The following is a 22485-nucleotide window of genomic DNA, read 5'->3' on the forward strand; positions in this document are numbered from 1 at the left end:
TTCTATTATATGACCGAGCCTTTGGTGTGCACTGGGGTTAATGCAAAATTAGGAGTAAAAAAAAAAAAAAAAAAAGTGCATGATTTATGTAAATTTGCAGTAAATCTTCAAGACCAAACCCACCTACAGCAAGTAACAGGATTCCATCAGACTCTGCATAGACATGTAAAGAGGTCCCCAAACTGGGGGAGGGGAGGATTCCCTGGGGCAGCACCTGATATAAATGCAGTTTCCTCGCAGCGATCAGGTTACAGACAATATAGAAACATTTGTCCTCCATTGACTAAACATCCGCAATGTTTTGTAAACTTTGCAAAGACAACTTGATTCACAATGTCACGTCTATAGTCCGTGGAAGGCATATACCAAGATCCTGTAGATCATTATCACAGCTATAAGAAAGTACCCGGAAATAAGGTGCATATTATGGGTTAAATGTCACACTTGTCTTTGTCTTAAACCTATGAAGTATGGAGAGAAAAAAAAATGCACAAAGAATACTAAAAGATCTAATGATATTTATTGAATCTGCAGTAAAAAAAACAAAACCCAGTACATTGCTTGCCCTCAAACTGGTTTATTCAATGTTGGGATCTTCCAGGACCTTGAAGAAATCCTATAGCCAAGTATACTGGATAGCGCCAAGTTAGGGATCGGCACTTCAACTACAACTCCCAGCATCCCTTGAGAGGCACAGACTGTAAGCGTAGTCAATGCATGTTGGGAGATGTAGTTTTATAGCAGGTGGAATGAAGGCTGAAGATCCCTGTATGAGGGATGCAACCACTTTTTATATACCAAGAGTTCGACCACAAGTTACATGGTGAAGAATGAAGCCGGGCTACTGAGAAGAATTTTGGATTCCTCGGTGGTAAAGCCGCCAGGAGGAAAGATTACAAGCACATCACAGTCACCTGGCACTCTCACGACTGATTGTAGCCGGTCATTACTCTACAACCATATCTGGGGAAGTTTCCATCCCAGAAGCCCTCTTGATCTACAAGAAGGGGGTGTCATACGACCATGCATCTTTGTTCCAGTGGACCAGCACCTTCACAACGTTAGTGTCACCAATAGGTGACTCGCTTATAGCCGCGGTGATCGGCCTCCTTGCTCAGAACATAATTCTTCCCTTCATTATTATCCCAGTGTTCTGCGCCCTGACACCAAAAGCAAATGCAGAATTCAGCCCGCTGGGTGTCAGGAGGCAGCGGGAGCCGGAACGAGAACGTGTCAGTTTCCTCTCCTGCACAGGGATCCCGCAGATAAGAGCACGGAAGGTCGTAGTGACTTCTCCAGCCATCGTAGCTGACCCGAAGAGTTACCCGTTTCTCAAAGCCAATATTGCGCACACGCACCGTGCCGGCCACTGCTGCTCCTTGGACGGCGCATTGCTCCAGACAAACCTGCTGCCGTGTGAGCCTAGCCCGGAAACTGGTATAGTCTTGGGTTGGAGAATGAAAGTCCAGAGTGTAGGTAGAGCTGGACAGCGGGCGCAGGGCTCTTAACGAGGCCAACGCGATCACCAGCGGGTCTTCATCGAAGAACGGATGAGAGAAGTGCCGTACGGTGGTGAGGGCCAGCCCCAGAGCGTCGGCAAAAACTACTTTTTTACGCTGATCCGGGAGGCGAGGGGTTGGAACTAAACATGGCCGGAGTAACCGAGTAGAAGGTAGTCGCAGGTTGCGTGGAGAAGGGGGGCTGAGACACAAGCACATGGAGAAGTCGCCAGGCATCCTGTAGGTAGAGATGAGAAACCCTAGGACGAGAGGGGAACAGACATGTTAGAGCTCCATGTAAACCAGACTTCAATCATCACCTGTGGGCTGGAGCTCTCAAGGGTTCTCACAGGGAATCAGAAGAGTCTCATGCACTGACCAATCCCCACAGCTCCCATCCTAAGCATGTGTTCACACTGAGTGTCCAGAGCAGAAACGCTAACATTTTTACTTAAAAACACATGGATTTTGGAGTTTCTGCAGCCCAAAAACTCAATGTTAACATACATTTACTAAAGTGTCCTGCTGATCACCAGAGAAGGGTGTGGGGGGGGGGGCGCGCACCACTGACCAGAAGATAAGGTTGGGGGGCACCACTGACCAGAAGATAAGGTTGGGGGGCACCACTGACCAGAAGATAAGTTTTTGTTTTTTTTTGGGGGGGGGGGGGGTTTCACCACAGATCAGCAGGTAATGAGTTTCCAATGCAGCAAGATGGGTTCACCAGGTACAAGGAAAATCAGGATAAAAAAGAAATATGAAAGAAACTGGGTCAGAAGGAGGACTGTACAAGCGAGTAACGCAGATATTACCTATTCCCATTTAACAGTGATCCCGTTTCTATACCACCACATACTCCACAGCAATCTAGATATTTTTCACATGTAAAGCACCATGGAATAAGGGCCATTATAATAAATACTTAGCACATGCAAATATTCCATGACCTTGCAGGCTGTACGTAAACCCTGTAGAAAAGCTAGGGGGCACTTCAGACACCCATGTAAGGGCCCAGCAAATATGCAGTTTTATATTTGGATACTGTGCACCCAGGAGTACAGCTGTAAGAGCAGCAGGGGCGCAGGGTGGGAATAGAGGGAGGTGGGCACCCTGCCGCAGAAACCACAGTACAGGAGGAAGACCCCACGGGACACACAGTAACTCACCTGTGGATGGAGAACACTTTGTTACCAGCGCTGAGGGGCTGCACAGATCAGACCCCGGGAGGCTCCGCTTGCTGTGGACGGGGGTGCAGGGGACAAGTGATCCTGGGGAGAAACCAGCGGCCGCCACTGAGAAAAGCACGAGGTCAATGAGAACCAGCGCAGCCGCCCACTCTCCGCTCCCACCGGCGACCTGCGCCAAAGCTGCAGCACCGCTGAACGCCGGCTCAAGACCCTCTTGTATCGTATGATCTATAGAATTCTGACCAATCACAACGGGCTCGTATTTCCCGTAACCAATGAAAACTCGGATAGGCGGGTATAAGGGGCGGAGTCATGGGCAGTGACCTGTCTGTGAGCCCAGAGCTTACAGCACGCTGTGGTCATGCGTCATCAGCAAGATCAGCACGTGTCCGACTGATGTGTTCTCTGCTGCCGGGCGGTAATGCCAGCGACAGGGGAGCGGACTGCAAGTCCCAGCATGTGCATACCGGCAGCACTAGAGACTAGAGTGCTCCCATATAGAGTGTACTATATAAAGAGTGCCCCCGTATACAGTGTACTATAAATAGCACTCGAGTGCCCCCATATAGAGTGTACTGTATACAGCACTAGAGTGCCCCCATATAGAGTGTACTAAATATAGCGCTAGAGTGCCCCCATATAGAGTGTACTATAAACAGCACTAGAGTGCCCCCATATAGAGCGTACTATATACACCACTAAAGTGCTCCCATATAGAGTGTACTATAAACAGCACTAGAGTGCCCCCATATAGCGTGTACTGTATACAGCACTAGAGTGCCCCCATATAGCGTGTACTGTATACAGCACTAGAGTGCCCCCATATAGAGCGTACTATATACACCACTAAAGTGCTCCCATATAGAGTGTACTATAAACAGCACTAGAGTGCCCCCATATAGCGTGTACTGTATACAGCACTAGAGTGCCCCCATATAGCGTGTACTGTATACAGCACTAGAGTGCCCCCATATAGAGCGTACTATATACACCACTAAAGTGCTCCCATATAGAGTGTACTATAAACAGCACTAGAGTGCCCCCATATAGAGTGTACTATATACAGCACTAGAGTGCTCCCATATAGAGTGTACTATATACAGCACTAGAGTGCCCCCATATAGAGTGTACTAAATATAGCGCTAGAGTGCCCCCATATAGAGTGTACCATATACAGCGCTAGAGTGCCCCCATATATAGCGCGTACTATTACAGCACTAGAGCGCCCCCATATAGAGCGTACTATTACAGCACTAGAGTGCCCCCATATAGGGTGTACTATAACAGCGCTAGAGTGCCCCCATATAGAGTGTACTATATACAGCACTAGAGTGCCCCCATATAGAGTGTACTATATACAGCACTAGAGTGCCCCCCATATAGAGTGTACTATGACAGCGCTAGAGTGCCCCCATATACAGCGTACTATTACAGCACTAGAGTGCCCCCATATAAAGTGCCCCCATATAGAGTGTACTATATACAGCACTAGAGAGCCCCCATATAGAGTGTACCATAACAGCGCTAGAGTGCCCCCATATAGAGCATACTATTACAGCACTAGAGTGCCCCCATATAGAGTGTACTATAAACAGCACTAGAGTGCCCCCATATAGAGTGTACTATATACAGCACTAGAGTGCCCCCATATAGAGTGTACTATAAACAGCACTAGAGTGCCCCCATATAGAGTGTACTATAAACAGCACTAGAGTGCCCCCATATAGAGTGTACTATATACAGCACTAGAGTGCTCCCATATAGAGTGTACTATATACAGCACTAGAGTGCCCCCATATAGAGTGTACTAAATATAGCGCTAGAGTGCCCCCATATAGAGTGTACCATATACAGCGCTAGAGTGCCCCCATATATAGCGCGTACTATTACAGCACTAGAGCGCCCCCATATAGAGCGTACTATTATAGCACTAGAGTGCCCCCATATAGAGTGTACTATAACAGCGCTAGAGTGCACCCATATAGAGCGTACTATTACAGCACTAGAGTGCCCCCATATAGAGTGCACTATATAAGGCACTAGAGTGCCCCCATGTAGAGTGTACTATATACAGCACTAGAGTGCCCCCATATAGAGTTTACTATAACAGCGCTAGAGTGCCCCCATATAGAGTGTACTATATACAGCACTAGAGTGCCCCCATATAGAGTGTACTATATACAGCACTAGAGTGCCCCCATATAGAGTGTACTATATACACCACTAGAGTGCTCCCATATAGAGTGTACTATAAACAGCACTAGAGTGGCCCCATATAGAGTGTACTATATACAGCACTAGAGTGCCCCCATATAGAGTGTACTATATACAGCACTAGAGTGCCCCCATATAGAGCGTACTATATACACCACTAGAGTGCTCCCATATAGAGTGTACTATAAACAGCACTAGAGTGCCCCCATATAGAGTGTACTATATACAGCACTAGAGTGCCCCCATGTAGAGTGTACTATAAACAGCACTAGAGTGCCCCCATATAGAGTGTACTATAAACAGCACTAGAGTGCCCCCATATAGAGTGTACTATAAACAGCACTAGAGTGCCCCCATATAGAGTGTACTATAAACAGCACTAGAGTGCCCCCATATAGAGTGTACCATATACAGCGCTAGAGTGCCCCCATATATAGCGCGTACTATTACAGCACTAGAGCGCCCCCATATAGAGCGTACTATTATAGCACTAGAGTGCCCCCATATAGAGTGTACTATAACAGCGCTAGAGTGCACCCATATAGAGCGTACTATTACAGCACTAGAGTGCCCCCATATAGAGTGCACTATATAAGGCACTAGAGTGCCCCCATGTAGAGTGTACTATATACAGCACTAGAGTGCCCCCATATAGAGTGTACTATAACAGCGCTAGAGTGCCCCCATATAGAGTGTACTATATACAGCACTAGAGTGCCCCCATATAGAGTGTACTATATACAGCACTAGAGTGCCCCCATATAGAGTGTACTATATACACCACTAGAGTGCTCCCATATAGAGTGTACTATAAACAGCACTAGAGTGCCCCCATATAGAGTGTACTATATACAGCACTAGAGTGCCCCCATATAGAGTGTACTATATACAGCACTAGAGTGCCCACATATAGAGTGTACTATATACAGCACTAGAGTGCCCCCATATAGAGCGTACTATATACACCACTAGAGTGCTCCCATATAGAGTGTACTATAAACAGCACTAGAGTGCCCCCATATAGAGTGTACTATATACAGCACTAGAGTGCCCCCATATAGAGTGTACTATAAACAGCACTAGAGTGCCCCCATATAGAGTGTACTATAAACAGCACTAGAGTGCCCCCATATAGAGTGTACTATAAACAGCACTAGAGTGCCCCCATATAGAGTGTACTATAAACAGCACTAGAGTGCCCCCATATAGAGTGTACTATATACAGCACTAGAGTGCTCCCATATAGAGTGTACTATATACAGCACTAGAGTGCCCCCATATAGAGTGTACTAAATATAGCGCTAGAGTGCCCCCATATAGAGTGTACCATATACAGCGCTAGAGTGCCCCCATATATAGCGCGTACTATTACAGCACTAGAGCGCCCCCATATAGAGCGTACTATTATAGCACTAGAGTGCCCCCATATAGAGTGTACTATAACAGCGCTAGAGTGCACCCATATAGAGCGTACTATTACAGCACTAGAGTGCCCCCATATAGAGTGCACTATATAAGGCACTAGAGTGCCCCCATGTAGAGTGTACTATATACAGCACTAGAGTGCCCCCATATAGAGTGTACTATAACAGCCCTAGAGTGCCCCCATATAGAGTGTACTATATACAGCACTAGAGTGCCCCCATATAGAGTGTACTATATACAGCACTAGAGTGCCCCCATATAGAGTGTACTATATACAGGGCTAGAGTGCCTCCATATAGAGTGCACTATAACAGCGCTAGAGTGCCCCCATATAGAGCGTACTATTACAGCACTAGCGTGCCCCCATATAGAGTGTACTAAATATAGCGCCAGAGTGCCCCCATATAGAGTGTACTATAACAGTGCTAGAGTGCCCCCATATAGAGCGTACTATTACAGCACTAGAGTGCCCCCATATAGAGTGTACTATAACAGCGCTAGTGTGCCCCCATATAGAGTGTACTATAACAGCGCTAGTGTGCCCCCATTTAGAGCGTACTATTACAGCACTAGAGTGCCCCCATATAGAGTGTACTATATACAGCACTAGAGTGTCCCCATATAGAGTGTACTATATACAGCACTAGAGTGCCCCCCATATAGAGTGTACTATGACAGCGCTAGAGTGCCCCCATATACAGCGTACTATTACAGCACTAGAGTGCCCCCATATAGAGTGCCCCCATATAGAGTGTACTATATACAGCACTAGAGAGCCCCCATATAGAGTGTACCATAACAGCACTAGAGTGCCCCCATATAGAGCGTACTATTACAGCACTAGAGTGCCCCATGTAGAGTGTACTAAATATAGCGCTAGAGTGCCCCCATATAGTGTACTATAACAGCGCTAGAGTGCCCCCATATAGAGCGTACTATTACAGCACTAGAGTGCCCCTATATAGAGTGTACTATATACAGCGCTAGAGTGCTCCCATATAGAGTGTAATATATACAGCACTAGAGTGCCCCCATATAGAGTGTACTAAATATAGCGCTAGAGTGCCCCCATATAGAGTGTACTATAACAGCGCTAGAGTACCCCCATATAGAGCGTACTATTACAGCTCTAGAGTGCCCCCATATAGAGTGTACTATATACAGCACTAGAGTGCCCCCACATAGAGTGTACTATAACAGTGCTAGAGTGCCCCATATAGAACGTACTATTACAGCACTAGAATTCCCCCATATAGAGTGTACTATATACAGCACTAGAGTGCCCCCATATAGTGTACTATATACAGCACTAGAGTGCCCCCTATATAGAGTGTACTATGACAGCGCTAGAGTGCCCCCATATACAGCGTACTATTACAGCACTAGAGTGCCCCCATATAGAGTGTACTATAACAGTGACCCGTATAGAACGTACTATTACAGCACTAGAGTGCCCCCATATAGAGTGTACTATAACCAGCACTAGAGTGCCCCCATATAGAGCGTACTATTACAGCACTAGAGTGCCCCCATATAGAGTGTACTATAACCAGCACTCGAGTGCCCCCATATAGTGTACTATATACAGCACTAGAGTGCCCCCATATAGTGTGTACTATATACAGCACTCGAGTGCCCCCATATAGAGTGTACTATATACAGCACTAGAGTGCCCCCATATAGAGTGTACTATATACAGCACTAGAGTGCCCCCATATAGAGTGTACTATAAACAGTACTAGAGTGCCCCCATATAGAGTGTACTATAAACAGCACTAGAGTGCCCCCATATAGAGTGTACTATAAACAGCACTAGAGTGCCCCCATATAGAGTGTACTATATACAGCACTAGAGTGCCCCCATATAGAGTGTACTATAAACAGTACTAGAGTGCCCCCATATAGAGTGTACTATAAACAGCACTAGAGTGCCCCCATATAGAGTGTACTATAAACAGCACTAGAGTGCCCCCATATAGAGTGTACTATATACAGCACTAGAGTGCTCCTATATAGAGTGTACTATAGCCAGCACTAGAGTGCCCCCATATAGAGCGTACTATTACAGCACTAGAGTGCCCCCATATAGAGTGTACTATAACCAGCACTAGAGTGCCCCCATATAGTGTGTACTATATACAGCACTAGAGTGCCCCCATATAGAGTGTACTATATACAGCACTAGAGTGCCCCCATATAGAGCATACTATATACACCACTAGAGTGCTCCCATATAGAGTGTAATATATAAAGAGTGTCCCCGTATACAGTGTACTATAAACAGCACTAGAGTGCTCCCATATAGAGTGTACTATAAACAGCACTAGAGTGCCCCCATATAGAGTGTACTATAACATAGCTAGAGTCACCCCATATAGTGTACTATATACAGCACTAGAGCACCTCCATATAGAGTGTACTATAACAAGCACTAGAGTTCTCCCATATAGAGTGTACTATAATCAGCACTCGTGCCCCCATATAGAGTGTACTATAAACAGCACTAGAGTGCCCCCATGTAGAGCGTAGTATAACAGCACTAGAGTGCCCCATATACAGTGTGCTATAAACAGCACTAGAGTGCCCCATATACAGTGTACTATATACAGAGTGCCCCCCGTATACAGTGTACTATAAACAGCACTAGAGTGCCCCCATATAGAGTGTACTATATACAGCACTCGAGAGCCCCCATATAGAGCGTACTATATACACCACTAGAGTGCTCCCATATAGAGTGTACTGTATACAGCACTAGAGTGCCCCCATATAGCGTGTACTATATACAGCACTCGAGTGCCCCCATATAGAGTGTACTATATACAGCACTAGAGTGCCCCCAAATAGAGCATACTATATACACCACTAGAGTGCTCCCATATAGAGTGTGCTATAAACAGCACTAGAGTGCCCCCATATAGAGTGTACTATATACAGCACTAGAGTGCCCCCATATAGAGTGTACTATAAACAGCACTAGAGTGCCCCCATATAGAGTGTACTATAAACAGCACTAGAGTGCCCCCATATAGAGTGTACTATAAACAGCACTAGAGTGCCCCCATATAGAGTGTACTATATACAGCACTAGAGTGCTCCCATATAGAGTGTACTATATACAGCACTAGAGTGCCCCCATATAGAGTGTACTAAATATAGCGCTAGAGTGCCCCCATATAGAGTGTACCATATACAGCGCTAGAGTGCCCCCATATATAGCGCATACTATTACAGCACTAGAGCGCCCCCATATAGAGCGTACTATTACAGCACTAGAGTGCCCCCATATAGGGTGTACTATAACAGCGCTAGAGTGCACCCATATAGAGCGTACTATTACAGCACTAGAGTGCCCCCATATAGAGTGCACTATATAAGGCACTAGAGTGCCCCCATATAGAGTGTACTATATACAGCACTAGAGTGCCCCCATATAGAGTGTACTATAACAGCGCTAGAGTGCCCCATATAGAGTGTACTATATACAGCACTAGAGTGCCCCCATATAGAGTGTACTATATACAGCACTAGAGTGCCCCCATATAGAGTGTACTATAACAGTGCTAGAGTGCCCCCATATAGAGCGTACTATTACAGCACTAGAGTGCCCCCATATAGAGTGTACTATAACAGCGCTAGTGTGCCCCCATATAGAGTGTACTATAACAGCACTAGTGTGCCCCCATTTAGAGCGTACTATTACAGCACTAGAGTGCCCCCATATAGAGTGTACTATATACAGCACTAGAGTGCCCCCCATATAGAGTGTACTATGACAGCGCTAGAGTGCCCCCATATACAGCGTACTATTACAGCACTAGAGTGCCCCCATATAAAGTGCCCCCATATAGAGTGTACTATATACAGCACTAGAGAGCCCCCATATAGAGTGTACCATAACAGCGCTAGAGTGCCCCCATATAGAGCATACTATTACAGCACTAGAGTGCCCCATGTAGAGTGTACTAAATATAGTGCTAGAGTGCCCCCATATAGTGTACTATAACAGCGCTAGAGTGCCCCCATATAGAGCGTACTATTACAGCACTAGAGTGCCCCCATATAGAGTGTACTATATACAGCGCTAGAGTGCTCCCATATAGAGTGTACTATATACAGCACTAGAGTGCCCCCATATAGAGTGTACTAAATATAGCGCTAGAGTGCCCCCATATAGAGTGTACTATAACAGCGCTAGAGTGCCCCCATATAGAGCGTACTATTACAGCTCTAGAGTGCCCCCATATAGAGTGTACTATATACAGCACTAGAGTTCCCCCACATAGAGTGTACTATAACAGTGCTAGAGTGCCCCATATAGAACGTACTATTACAGCACTAGAATTCCCCCATATAGAGTGTACTATATACAGCACTAGAGTGCCCCCATATAGTGTACTATATACAGCACTAGAGTGCCCCCTATATAGAGTGTACTATGACAGCGCTAGAGTGCCCCCATATACAGCGTACTATTACAGCACTAGAGTGCCCCCATATAGAGTGTACTATAACAGTGACCCATATAGAACGTACTATTACAGCACTAGAGTGCCCCCATATAGAGTGTACTATAACCAGCACTAGAGCGCCCCCATATAGAGCGTACTATTACAGCACTAGAGTGCCCCCATATAGAGTGTACTATAACCAGCACTAGAGTGCCCCCATATAGTGTACTATATACAGCACTAGAGTGCCCCCATATAGAGTGTACTATATACAGCACTCGAGTGCCCCATATAGAGTGTACTATATACAGCACTCGAGTGCCCCCCATATAGAGTGTACTATATACAGCACTAGAGTGCCCCCATATAGAGTGTACTATATACACCACTAGAGTGCTCCCATATAGAGTGTACTATAAACAGCACTAGAGTGCCCCCATATAGAGTGTACTATATACAGCACTAGAGTGCCCCCATATAGAGTGTACTATAAACAGTACTAGAGTGCCCCCATATAGAGTGTACTATAAACAGCACTAGAGTGCCCCCATATAGAGTGTACTATAAACAGCACTAGAGTGCCCCCATATAGAGTGTACTATATACAGCACTAGAGTGCTCCCATATAGAGTGTACTATATACAGCACTAGAGTGCCCCCATATAGAGCGTACGATAACAGCACTAGAGTGCCCCCATATAGAGCGTACTATAACAGCACTAGAGTGCCCCCATATAGAGTGTACTATATACACCACTAGAGTGCCCCCATATAGAGTGTACTGTATACAGCACTAGAGTGCCCCCAGATAGAGCGTACTATAAACAGCACTAGAGTGCCCCCATATAGAGTGTACTATATACACCACTAGAGTGCACCCATATAGAGTGTACTAAATATAGCGCTAGAGTGCCCCGTATAGAGTGTACTATATACAGCACTAGAGTGCTCCCATATAGAGTGTACTATATACAGCACTAGAGTGCCCCCATATAGAGTGTACTGAATATAGCGCTAGAGTGCCCCCATATAGAGTGTACCATATACAGCACTAGAGTGCCCCCATATTGAGCGTACTATTACAGCACTAGAATGCCCCCATATAGAGTGTACTATTACAGCACTAGAGTACCCCTATATAGTGTACTATATACACCACTAGAGTGCCCCCATATAGAGTGTACTAAATATAGCGCTAGAGTGCCCTGTATAGAGTGTACTATATACAGCACTAAAGTGCTCCCATATAGAGTGTACTATATACAGCACTAGAGTGCCCCCACATAGAGTGTACTAAATATAACGCTAGAGTGCCCCCATATAGAGTGTACTATATACAGCACTAGAGTGCCCCCATATAGTGTTCTATAAACAGCACTAGAGTGCCCCCATATAGAGTGTACCATATACAGCACTAGAGTGCCCCCATATAGAGCGTACTATTACAGCACTAGAATGCCCCCATATATAGTGTACTATTACAGCACTAGAGTGCCCCCATATAGAGTGTACTATATACACCACTAGAGTGCCCCATATAGAGTGTACTAAATATAGCGCTAGAGTGCCCCATATAGAGTGTACTATATACAGCACTAGAGTGCTCCCATATAGAGTGTACTATATACAGCACTAGAGTGCCCCCATATAGAGTGTACCATATACAGCGCTAGAGTGCCCCCATATAGCGCGTACTATTACAGCACTAGAGCGCCCCCATATAGAGCGTACTATTACAGCACTAGAGTGCCCCCATATAGAGTGTACTATAACAGCGCTAGAGTGCCCCCATATAGAGCGTACTATTACAGCACTAGCGTGCCCCCATATAGAGTGTACTAAATATAGCGCCAGAGTGCCCCCATATAGAGTGTACTATAACAGCGCTAGTGTGCCCCCATATAGAGTGTACTATAACAGCGCTAGTGTGCCCCCATTTAGAGCGTACTATTACAGCACTAGAGTGCCCCCATATAGAGTGTACTATATACAGCACTAGAGTGCCCCCATATAGAGTGTACTATAACAGCGCTAGAGTGCCCCCATATAGAGTGTACTATATACAGCACTAGAGTGCCCCCATATAGAGTGTACTATATACAGCACTAGAGTGCCCCCATATAGAGTGTACTATATACAGGGCTAGAGTGCCTCCATATAGAGTGCACTATAACAGTGCTAGAGTGCCCCCATATAGAGCGTACTATTACAGCACTAGCGTGCCCCCATATAGAGTGTACTAAATATAGCGCCAGAGTGCCCCCATATAGAGTGTACTATAACAGTGCTAGAGTGCCCCCATATAGAGCGTACTATTACAGCACTAGAGTGCCCCCATATAGAGTGTACTATAACAGCGCTAGTGTGCCCCCATATAGAGTGTACTATAACAGCGCTAGTGTGCCCCCATTTAGAGCGTACTATTACAGCACTAGAGTGCCCCCATATAGAGTGTACTATATACAGCACTAGAGTGCCCCCATATAGAGTGTACTATATACAGCACTAGAGTGCCCCCCATATAGAGTGTACTATGACAGCGCTAGAGTGCCCCCATATACAGCGTACTATTACAGCACTAGAGTGCCCCCATATAGAGTGCCCCCAAATAGAGTGTACTATATACAGCACTAGAGAGCCCCCATATAGAGTGTACCATAACAGCGCTAGAGTGCCCCCATATAGAGCGTACTATTACAGCACTAGAGTGCCCCATGTAGAGTGTACTAAATATAGCGCTAGAGTGCCCCCATATAGTGTACTATAACAGCGCTAGAGTGCCCCCATATAGAGCGTACTATTACAGCACTAGAGTGCCCCAATATAGAGTGTACTATATACAGCGCTAGAGTGCTCCCATATAGAGTGTACTATATACAGCACTAGAGTGCCCCCATATAGAGTGTACTAAATATAGCGCTAGAGTGCCCCCATATAGAGTGTACTATTACAGCACTAGAGTACCCCTATATAGTGTACTATATACACCACTAGAGTGCCCCCATATAGAGTGTACTAAATATAGCGCTAGAGTGCCCTGTATAGAGTGTACTATATACAGCACTAAAGTGCTCCCATATAGAGTGTACTATATACAGCACTAGAGTGCCCCCACATAGAGTGTACTAAATATAACGCTAGAGTGCCCCCATATAGAGTGTACTATATACAGCACTAGAGTGCCCCCATATAGTGTTCTATAAACAGCACTAGAGTGCCCCCATATAGAGTGTACCATATACAGCACTAGAGTGCCCCCATATAGAGCGTACTATTACAGCACTAGAATGCCCCCATATATAGTGTACTATTACAGCACTAGAGTGCCCCCATATAGAGTGTACTATATACACCACTAGAGTGCCCCATATAGAGTGTACTAAATATAGCGCTAGAGTGCCCCATATAGAGTGTACTATATACAGCACTAGAGTGCTCCCATATAGAGTGTACTATATACAGCACTAGAGTGCCCCCATATAGAGTGTACCATATACAGCGCTAGAGTGCCCCCATATAGCGCGTACTATTACAGCACTAGAGCGCCCCCATATAGAGCGTACTATTACAGCACTAGAGTGCCCCCATATAGAGTGTACTATAACAGCGCTAGAGTGCCCCCATATAGAGCGTACTATTACAGCACTAGCGTGCCCCCATATAGAGTGTACTAAATATAGCGCCAGAGTGCCCCCATATAGAGTGTACTATAACAGCGCTAGTGTGCCCCCATATAGAGTGTACTATAACAGCGCTAGTGTGCCCCCATTTAGAGCGTACTATTACAGCACTAGAGTGCCCCCATATAGAGTGTACTATATACAGCACTAGAGTGCCCCATATAGAGTGTACTATAACAGCGCTAGAGTGCCCCCATATAGAGTGTACTATATACAGCACTAGAGTGCCCCCATATAGAGTGTACTATATACAGCACTAGAGTGCCCCCATATAGAGTGTACTATATACAGGGCTAGAGTGCTTCCATATAGAGTGCACTATAACAGTGCTAGAGTGCCCCCATATAGAGCGTACTATTACAGCACTAGCGTGCCCCCATATAGAGTGTACTAAATATAGCGCCAGAGTGCCCCCATATAGAGTGTACTATAACAGTGCTAGAGTGCCCCCATATAGAGCGTACTATTACAGCACTAGAGTGCCCCCATATAGAGTGTACTATAACAGCGCTAGTGTGCCCCCATATAGAGTGTACTATAACAGCGCTAGTGTGCCCCCATTTAGAGCGTACTATTACAGCACTAGAGTGCCCCCATATAGAGTGTACTATATACAGCACTAGAGTGCCCCCATATAGAGTGTACTATATACAGCACTAGAGTGCCCCCCATATAGAGTGTACTATGACAGCGCTAGAGTGCCCCCATATACAGCGTACTATTACAGCACTAGAGTGCCCCCATATAGAGTGCCCCCAAATAGAGTGTACTATATACAGCACTAGAGAGCCCCCATATAGAGTGTACCATAACAGCGCTAGAGTGCCCCCATATAGAGCGTACTATTACAGCACTAGAGTGCCCCATGTAGAGTGTACTAAATATAGCGCTAGAGTGCCCCCATATAGTGTACTATAACAGCGCTAGAGTGCCCCCATATAGAGCGTACTATTACAGCACTAGAGTGCCCCCATATAGAGTGTACTATATACAGCGCTAGAGTGCTCCCATATAGAGTGTACTATATACAGCACTAGAGTGCCCCCATATAGAGTGTACTAAATATAGCGCTAGAGTGCCCCCATATAGAGTGTACTATAACAGCGCTAGAGTGTCCCCATATAGAGCGTACTATTACAGCTCTAGAGTGCCCCCATATAGAGTGTACTATATACAGCACTAGAGTGCCCCCACATAGAGTGTACTATAACAGTGCTAGAGTGCCCCATATAGAACGTACTATTACAGCACTAGAATTTCCCCCATATAGAGTGTACTATATACAGCACTAGAGTGCCCCCATATAGTGTACTATATACAGCACTAGAGTGCCCCCCTATATAGAGTGTACTATGACAGCGCTAGAGTGCCCCCATATACAGCGTACTATTACAGCACTAGAGTGCCCCCATATAGAGTGTACTATAACAGTGACCCATATAGAACGTACTATTACAGCACTAGAGTGCCCCCATATAGAGTGTACTATAACCAGCACTAGAGTTCCCCCATATAGAGCGTACTTTTACAGCACTAGAGTGCCCCCATATAGAGTGTACTATAACCAGCACTAGAGTGCCCCCATATAGTGTACTATATACAGCAATAGAGTGCCCCCATATAGAGTGTACTATAACATAACTAGAGTGACCCCATATAGTGTACTATATACAGCTCTAGAGTGCCTCCATATAGTGTACTATAAACTGCACTAGAGTGCTCCCATATAGAGTGTAATATATAAAGAGTGTCCCCGTATACAGTGTACTATAAACAGCACTAGAGTGCTCCCATATAGAGTGTACTATAAACAGCACTAGAGTGCCCCCATATAGAGTGTACTATAACATAGCTAGAGTGACCCCATATAGTGTACTATATACAGCACTAGAGCACCTCCATATAGAGTGTACTATAACAAGCACTAGAGTTCTCCCATATAGAGTGTACTATAATCAGCACTCGTGCCCCCATATAGAGTGTACTATAACCAGAACTAGAGTGCCCCCATATAGAGTGTACTATAAACAGCACTAGAGTGCCCCCATGTAGAGCGTACTATAACAGCACTAGAGTGCCTCATATACAGTGTGCTATAAACAGCACTAGAGTGCCCCATATACAGTGTACTATATACAGAGTGCCCCCCGTATACAGTGTACTATAAACAGCACTAGCGTGCCCCATATACAGTGTACTGTAAACAGCACTAAAGTGCTCCATATACAGTGTACTATATACAGTGTGCCCCCCATATATAGTGTACTATAAACAGCACTAGCGTGCCCCCATATATAGTGTACTATAAACAGCACTAGAGTGCCCCGTATACAGTGTAATATAAACAGCACTAGAGTGTAATATAAACAGCACTAGAGTGCCCAATATAGAGTGTAATATAAACAGCACTAGAGTGCCCCCATATAGAGTGTAATATAAGCAACACTAGAGTTCCCCCATATAGAGTGTAATATAACCAGCACTAGAGTGCCCCCATATAGAGTGTAATATAAACAGCACTAGAGTGCCCCCATATAGAGTGTAATATAAACAGCACTAGAGTGCCCCCATACAAAGTGTACTATAAACAGCACTAGAGTGCCCCCATATAACGTGTACTATAAACAGCACTAGAGTGCCCCCCTATAGAGTGTACTATAAGCAGCACTAGTGTGCCCTCATATAGAGTGTAATATAAACAGCACTAGAGTCCCCCATATAGAGTGTACTATACACCGAACTAGAGTGCCTCCATATAGTGTACAATAAACAGCACTAGAGTTCCCCCATATAGTGTACTATAAAGAACACGATTGTCCCCCATATAGAGTGTACTATACAGAACAGTAGAGTGTACTATAAACAGCACTAGAGTGCTTCCACATAGCGTGTACTCTAAACAGCACCAGAGTGCTCCCATATAGAGAGTAATATATAAAGCGTGCCCCCGTATACAGTGTACTATAAATAGCACTAGAGTGCTCCCATATAGAGTGTACTATAAACAGCACTAGAGTGTCCCCATATAGAGTGTACTATAACATAACTAGAGTGACCCCATATAGTGTACTATATACAGGTCTAGAGTGCTCCCATATAGAGTGTAATATATAAAGAGTGCCTCCGTATACAGTGTACTATAACCAGAACTAGAGTTCTCCCATATAGAGTGTACTATAAACAGCACTAGAGTGCCCCCATATAGAGTGTACTATATACAGCACTAGAGTGCCTGATAGAGAGCATACTATAACAGCACTAGAGTGCTCCCATATAGAGTGTACTATAAACAGCACTAGAGTGCCCCCTTGTAGAGTGTACTGTAAACAGAGTGCCCCCATATACAGTGTACTATAAACAGCACTAGAGTGCCCTATATACAGTGTACTATAAACAGCACTAGAGTGCCCCATATAGTGTACTATATAGAGTGCCCCCCGTATACAGTGTACTATAAACAGCACTAGCGTGCCCCATATACAGTGTGCTATAAACTGCACTAGAGTGCCCCATATACAGTGTACTATAAACAGCACTAGAGTGCCCCATATAGAGTGTACTATGTACAGCACTAGAGTGCCCCCCATATAGAGTGTACTATATACAGCACTAGAGTGCCCCCATACAAAGTGTACTATAAACAGCACTAGAGTGCCCCCATATAGCGTGTACTTTAAACAGCACTAGAGTGCTCCCATATAGAGTGTACTATAAACAGCACTAGAGTGCCCCATATAGAGTGTACTCCTCACCACCGCCCGAGCTGCTGCATCACCACCAGAGATGCTGCACCCCCGACCTTTTGTCTCTTCCCCCACTATCCCGTAGAATGTAAGTCCACAAGGACAGGGTCCGCTCCCCTCTGCACCAGTCTGTCATTGTAAATTTGTTTCCTGTTAACGATATCTATAACTTTGTATGTAACCCCCTTTTCATGTACAGCACCATGGAATTAATGGCGCTATATAAATAAATAATACTATAAACAGCACTAGAGTGCCCCCATATAGCGTGTTTTATAAACAGCACTAGAGTGCCCCCATATAGCGTGTACTATAAACAGCACTAGAGTGCCCCCATATAGCGTGTACTATAAACAGCACTAGAGTGCCCCCATATAGCGTGTACTATAAACAGCACTAGAGTGCCCCCATATAGAGTGTAATATAAACATCACTAGAGTGCCCCTTATAGTGTACTATAGCACTAGAGTGGCCCTATATACAGTGTACTATTAACAGCACTAGAGTGCCCCCTATAGTGTGTACTATAAACAGAACTAGAGTGCCCCCATATAGAGTGTACTATAACAAAACTGGAGTGCCCCCATATAGAGTGTACTATAACAAAACTAGAGTGCCCCCATATAGAGTGTACTATAAACAGAACTAGAGTGCCCCCATATAGTGTACTATAAACAACACTAGAATGCCCCCATATACAGTGTACTATACAGTTGTGGCCAAAAGTATTGATACCCCTGCAATTCTGTCAGATAATACTCAGTTTCTTCCTGAAAATGATTGCAAGCACAAATTCTTTGGTATTATCTTCATTTAATTTGTCTTAAATGAAAAAACACAAAAGAGAATGAAGCAAAAAGCAAAACATTGATCATTTCACACAAAACTCCAAAAATGGGCCAGACAAAAGTATTGGCACCCTCAGCCTAATAATTTGTTGCACAACCTTTAGCCAAAATAATTACGACCAACCGCTTTCGGTAACCATCAATGAGTTTCTTACAATGCTCTGCTGGAATTTTAGACCATTCTTCTTTGGCAAACTGCTCCAGGTCCCTGATATTTGAAGGGTGCCTTCTCCAAACTGCCATTTTTAGATCTCTCCACATGTGTTCTATGGGATTCAGGTCTGGACTCATTGCAGGCCACCTTAGAAGTCTCCAGTGCTTTCTCTCAAACCATTTTCTAGTGCTTTTTGAAGTGTGTTTTGGGTCATTGTCCTGCTGGAAGACCCATGACCTCTGAGGGAGACCCAGCTTTCTCACACTGGGCCCTACATTATGCGACAAAATTTGTTGGTAGTCTTCAGACTTCATAATGCCATGCACACGGTCAAGCAGTCCAGTGCCAGAGGCAGCAAAGCAACCCCAAAACATCAGGGAACCTCCGCCATGTTTGACTGTAGGGACCGTGTTCTTTTCTTTGAATGCCTCTTTTTTTCTCCTGTAAACTCTATGTTGATGCCTTTGCCCAAAAAGCTCTACTTTTGTCTCATCTGACCAGAGAACATTCTTCCAAAACGTTTTAGGCTTTTTCAGGTAAGTTTTGGCAAACTCCAGCCTGGCTTTTTTATGTCTCGGGGTAAGAAGTAGGGTCTTCCTGGGTCTCCTACCATACAGTCCCTTTTCATTCAGACGCCGACGGATAGTACGGGTTGACACTGTTGTACCCTCGGACTGCAGGGCAGCTTGAACTTGTTTGGATGTTAGTCGAGGTTCTTTATCCAACATCCGCACAATCTTGCGTTGAAATCTCTTGTCAATTTTTCTTTTCCGTCCACATCTAGGGAAGTTAGCCACAGTGCCATGGGCTTTAAACTTCTTGATGACACTGTGCACGGTAGACACAGGAACATTCAGGTCTTTGGAGATGGACTTGTAGCCTTGAGATTGCTCATGCTTCCTCACAATTTGGTTTCTCAAGTCCTCAGACAGTTCTTTGGTCTTCTTTCTTTTCTTCATGCTCAATGTGGTACACACAAGGACACAGGACAGAGGTTGAGTCCAGTTTAATCCATGTCAACTGGCTGCAAGTGTGATTTAGTTATTGCCAACACCTGTTAGGTGCCACAGGTAAGTTACAGGTGCTGTTAATTACACAAATTGGAGAAGCATCACATGATTTTTCGAACAGTGCCAATACTTTTGTCCACCCTCTTTTTTTAATGTTTGGTGTGGAATTATATCCAATTTGGCTTTAGGACAATTCTTTTTGTGTTTTTTTCATTTAAGACAAATTAAATGAAGATAATAATACCAAAGAATTTGTGTTTGCAATCATTTTCAGGAAGAAACTGAGAATTATCTGACAGAATTGCAGGGGTGTCAATACTTTTGGCCACAACTGTAACTGCACAAGAGTGCCCCCATATACAGTGTACTATAAACAGCTCTAGAGTGCCCCCATATAGTGTACTATAAACAACACTAGAGTGCCCCTGTATAGTGTACTATAAACAGCACTGTTACTCACCTCACTGTTCGGGTCCCTCGCAGCGTCCCCCGCCATGTCTCGCCGGCACTTCCGGGTCCTCAGCCGCGCTGGGGATCTCGGGCTCCACGCATGTGTGCCTGCCCGCTTAGGTCGCAGGCGCGCGCTCCCCCGGCAGTTTAACACTGTCGGGTTGTTTTGGTCCCAGAAGCACTGCCCAATCTGGGCAGCAGCTACCGGGTATATCAGTTTTTACCGAGTATATATAACTCCCTGCTATAGAAGCTTCATTATTATTATTATTATGCTTCATCATTTACTATCAATCTGACAATCGATCTGCTTCATCCTCCGGTATGTCCACTGGCTGCAATACCATCATCACCCATCTTTCCTGACCCCACTCACCCTGTATCTGTCTGCTATAAATGGTTTTTTTTTTCTTCCCCTGCATGTTTTCTCACTTTAATTCCTTGATGCTAACACTCAGATGGCTTTATCTGTCCTTTGAGATCTATTTCCTTTGTATTTTCTCTTCTGAATTCTAATTAATCCCCTCCTGTGTCTGTAACCAGTCTCCCTGCTGCCCCTCCCTCCTGATCACACCTGGCCTGTTTCATGTGCAGTGAGCTTTTTATAAATTCAGAGTCATAGGTCTGTCTGGACCTCGGTCTGTCTCTGTAAGGATGTCTGTTTAAGGATAACAGCAGAAATATGCCAGAAGTGAACAGAAGGTACAACTAACCACTGTGTTTAAATGTACTAAATTTCTCTTACCTCCACACTTACTCTCACCAAGCTGACATACACTCTAACAGTTTTGACTCCATTACTCCTCACTCTCCTTCGCTATCCCCAAACCCCAGCACCCTCTAACCAAATCCTTCTTGCCTCCCCACCTGACCTCCTCCGCTGACCTGCTCCTCAACCTCAGATCTCTCCTAATAAAACACAAATAAGCCTGTTTATGAAGTCCACCCAGAAGAGGAGGGTGCCACCACTTGCACGCTACATCGGAATATGTTATGACCTTGTCTGTCACAGGATCCTGATCCCGAACAGGAAGTAATTGATGTCCCACAGACAACTCCATCAGCTGTCGTTGATTCCGAAGATGAGGGAGACTCCCAATCTCTCCCGAGGGACACCGAAGGGAGGCTGGCGCCTGAGACTGACGGCCCAGCATGAGGAACTCAATCCCCCATTCTTCTCATGCAGCCTGAGACCATTGATCCTTCTGGCTTACGACGCTCCGAGCGTTCAACTGCCAGTGTACCCTCCGTCCGCTATGATCAAGATCAATTCATTTGGCAACAAATTGTTCAGGGACTGGAAGATTGTCAACGGCAGCTGCGGAAGATCTCGCCCATGGAATGGCAAGCGAAAAGAGAGGGAGAATGTAAGGAGGTGAAGAGAAGGAGGAATTTAAATGGTACATCCCCTGTTCTGTGCTCGGAACCACCTGGCCAGGCAGCAGCGTTTACTGGGGGAAGATTAGTAGACCTGGACCGACCGTTCCATGTGACCGTGGGGGGCGGTGACCGGTTAGAAGGGGCTGCGGACAGGAAACTGAGCAGTGTCAGGGCGGGAAAGCAGAGTGCGCAGGAGAGAGAGCAGACAGCTGCACAGCGCTCCCGGAGAGAGCCCTCCGGCTGAGGACGGAGACAGAGAGACAGTACTCGGTGAGCACCCTTTGTGTGAACATGAATCCGCCAGCCTCCGTGACCGGAGGAGACTCCCCTGACAAGTCAGATAGTCGCTAGTGTGTGCATGCCCAGAGTGCGCAGTGACAGACCTGAGCCCCTGAGAGAAGTAACCGGACTGACTGGGGAGCACGAAAACGTTTCTGCGGTGAC

At 45.3% G+C, this 22485-nt stretch overlaps 1 protein-coding gene across 1 annotated transcript; it reads right to left on the reverse strand.

Annotated features, from left to right (window-relative positions):
- Nucleotides 1-501: 501 nt before the first annotated feature.
- On the reverse strand, nucleotides 502-2889 carry LOC141100406 (protein phosphatase 1 regulatory subunit 3C-like). The gene is made up of 2 exons (XM_073588890.1): nucleotides 2666-2889; nucleotides 502-1759 (listed from the first exon to the last, which is right to left on the reverse strand). The coding sequence occupies exon 2, from the start codon at nucleotides 1734-1736 to the stop codon at nucleotides 1068-1070; it is 669 nt and encodes a 222-aa protein (XP_073444991.1). The 5' UTR covers nucleotides 1737-1759; nucleotides 2666-2889; the 3' UTR covers nucleotides 502-1067.
- Between the last annotated feature and the right edge of the window lie 19596 nt (nucleotides 2890-22485).

This window comes from Dendrobates tinctorius, unplaced genomic scaffold (genome assembly GCF_039654945.1).
Source record: "Dendrobates tinctorius isolate UK_male_01 unplaced genomic scaffold, ASM3965494v1 ptg000104l, whole genome shotgun sequence".
Taxonomy (NCBI): domain Eukaryota; kingdom Metazoa; phylum Chordata; class Amphibia; order Anura; family Dendrobatidae; genus Dendrobates; species Dendrobates tinctorius.

Bases quoted from the DNA above. Each gene is read 5' to 3' on its own strand.
- LOC141100406 (XM_073588890.1), bottom strand. From the start codon at position 1,736: ATGCCTGGCGACTTCTCCATGTGCTTGTGTCTCAGCCCCCCTTCTCCA.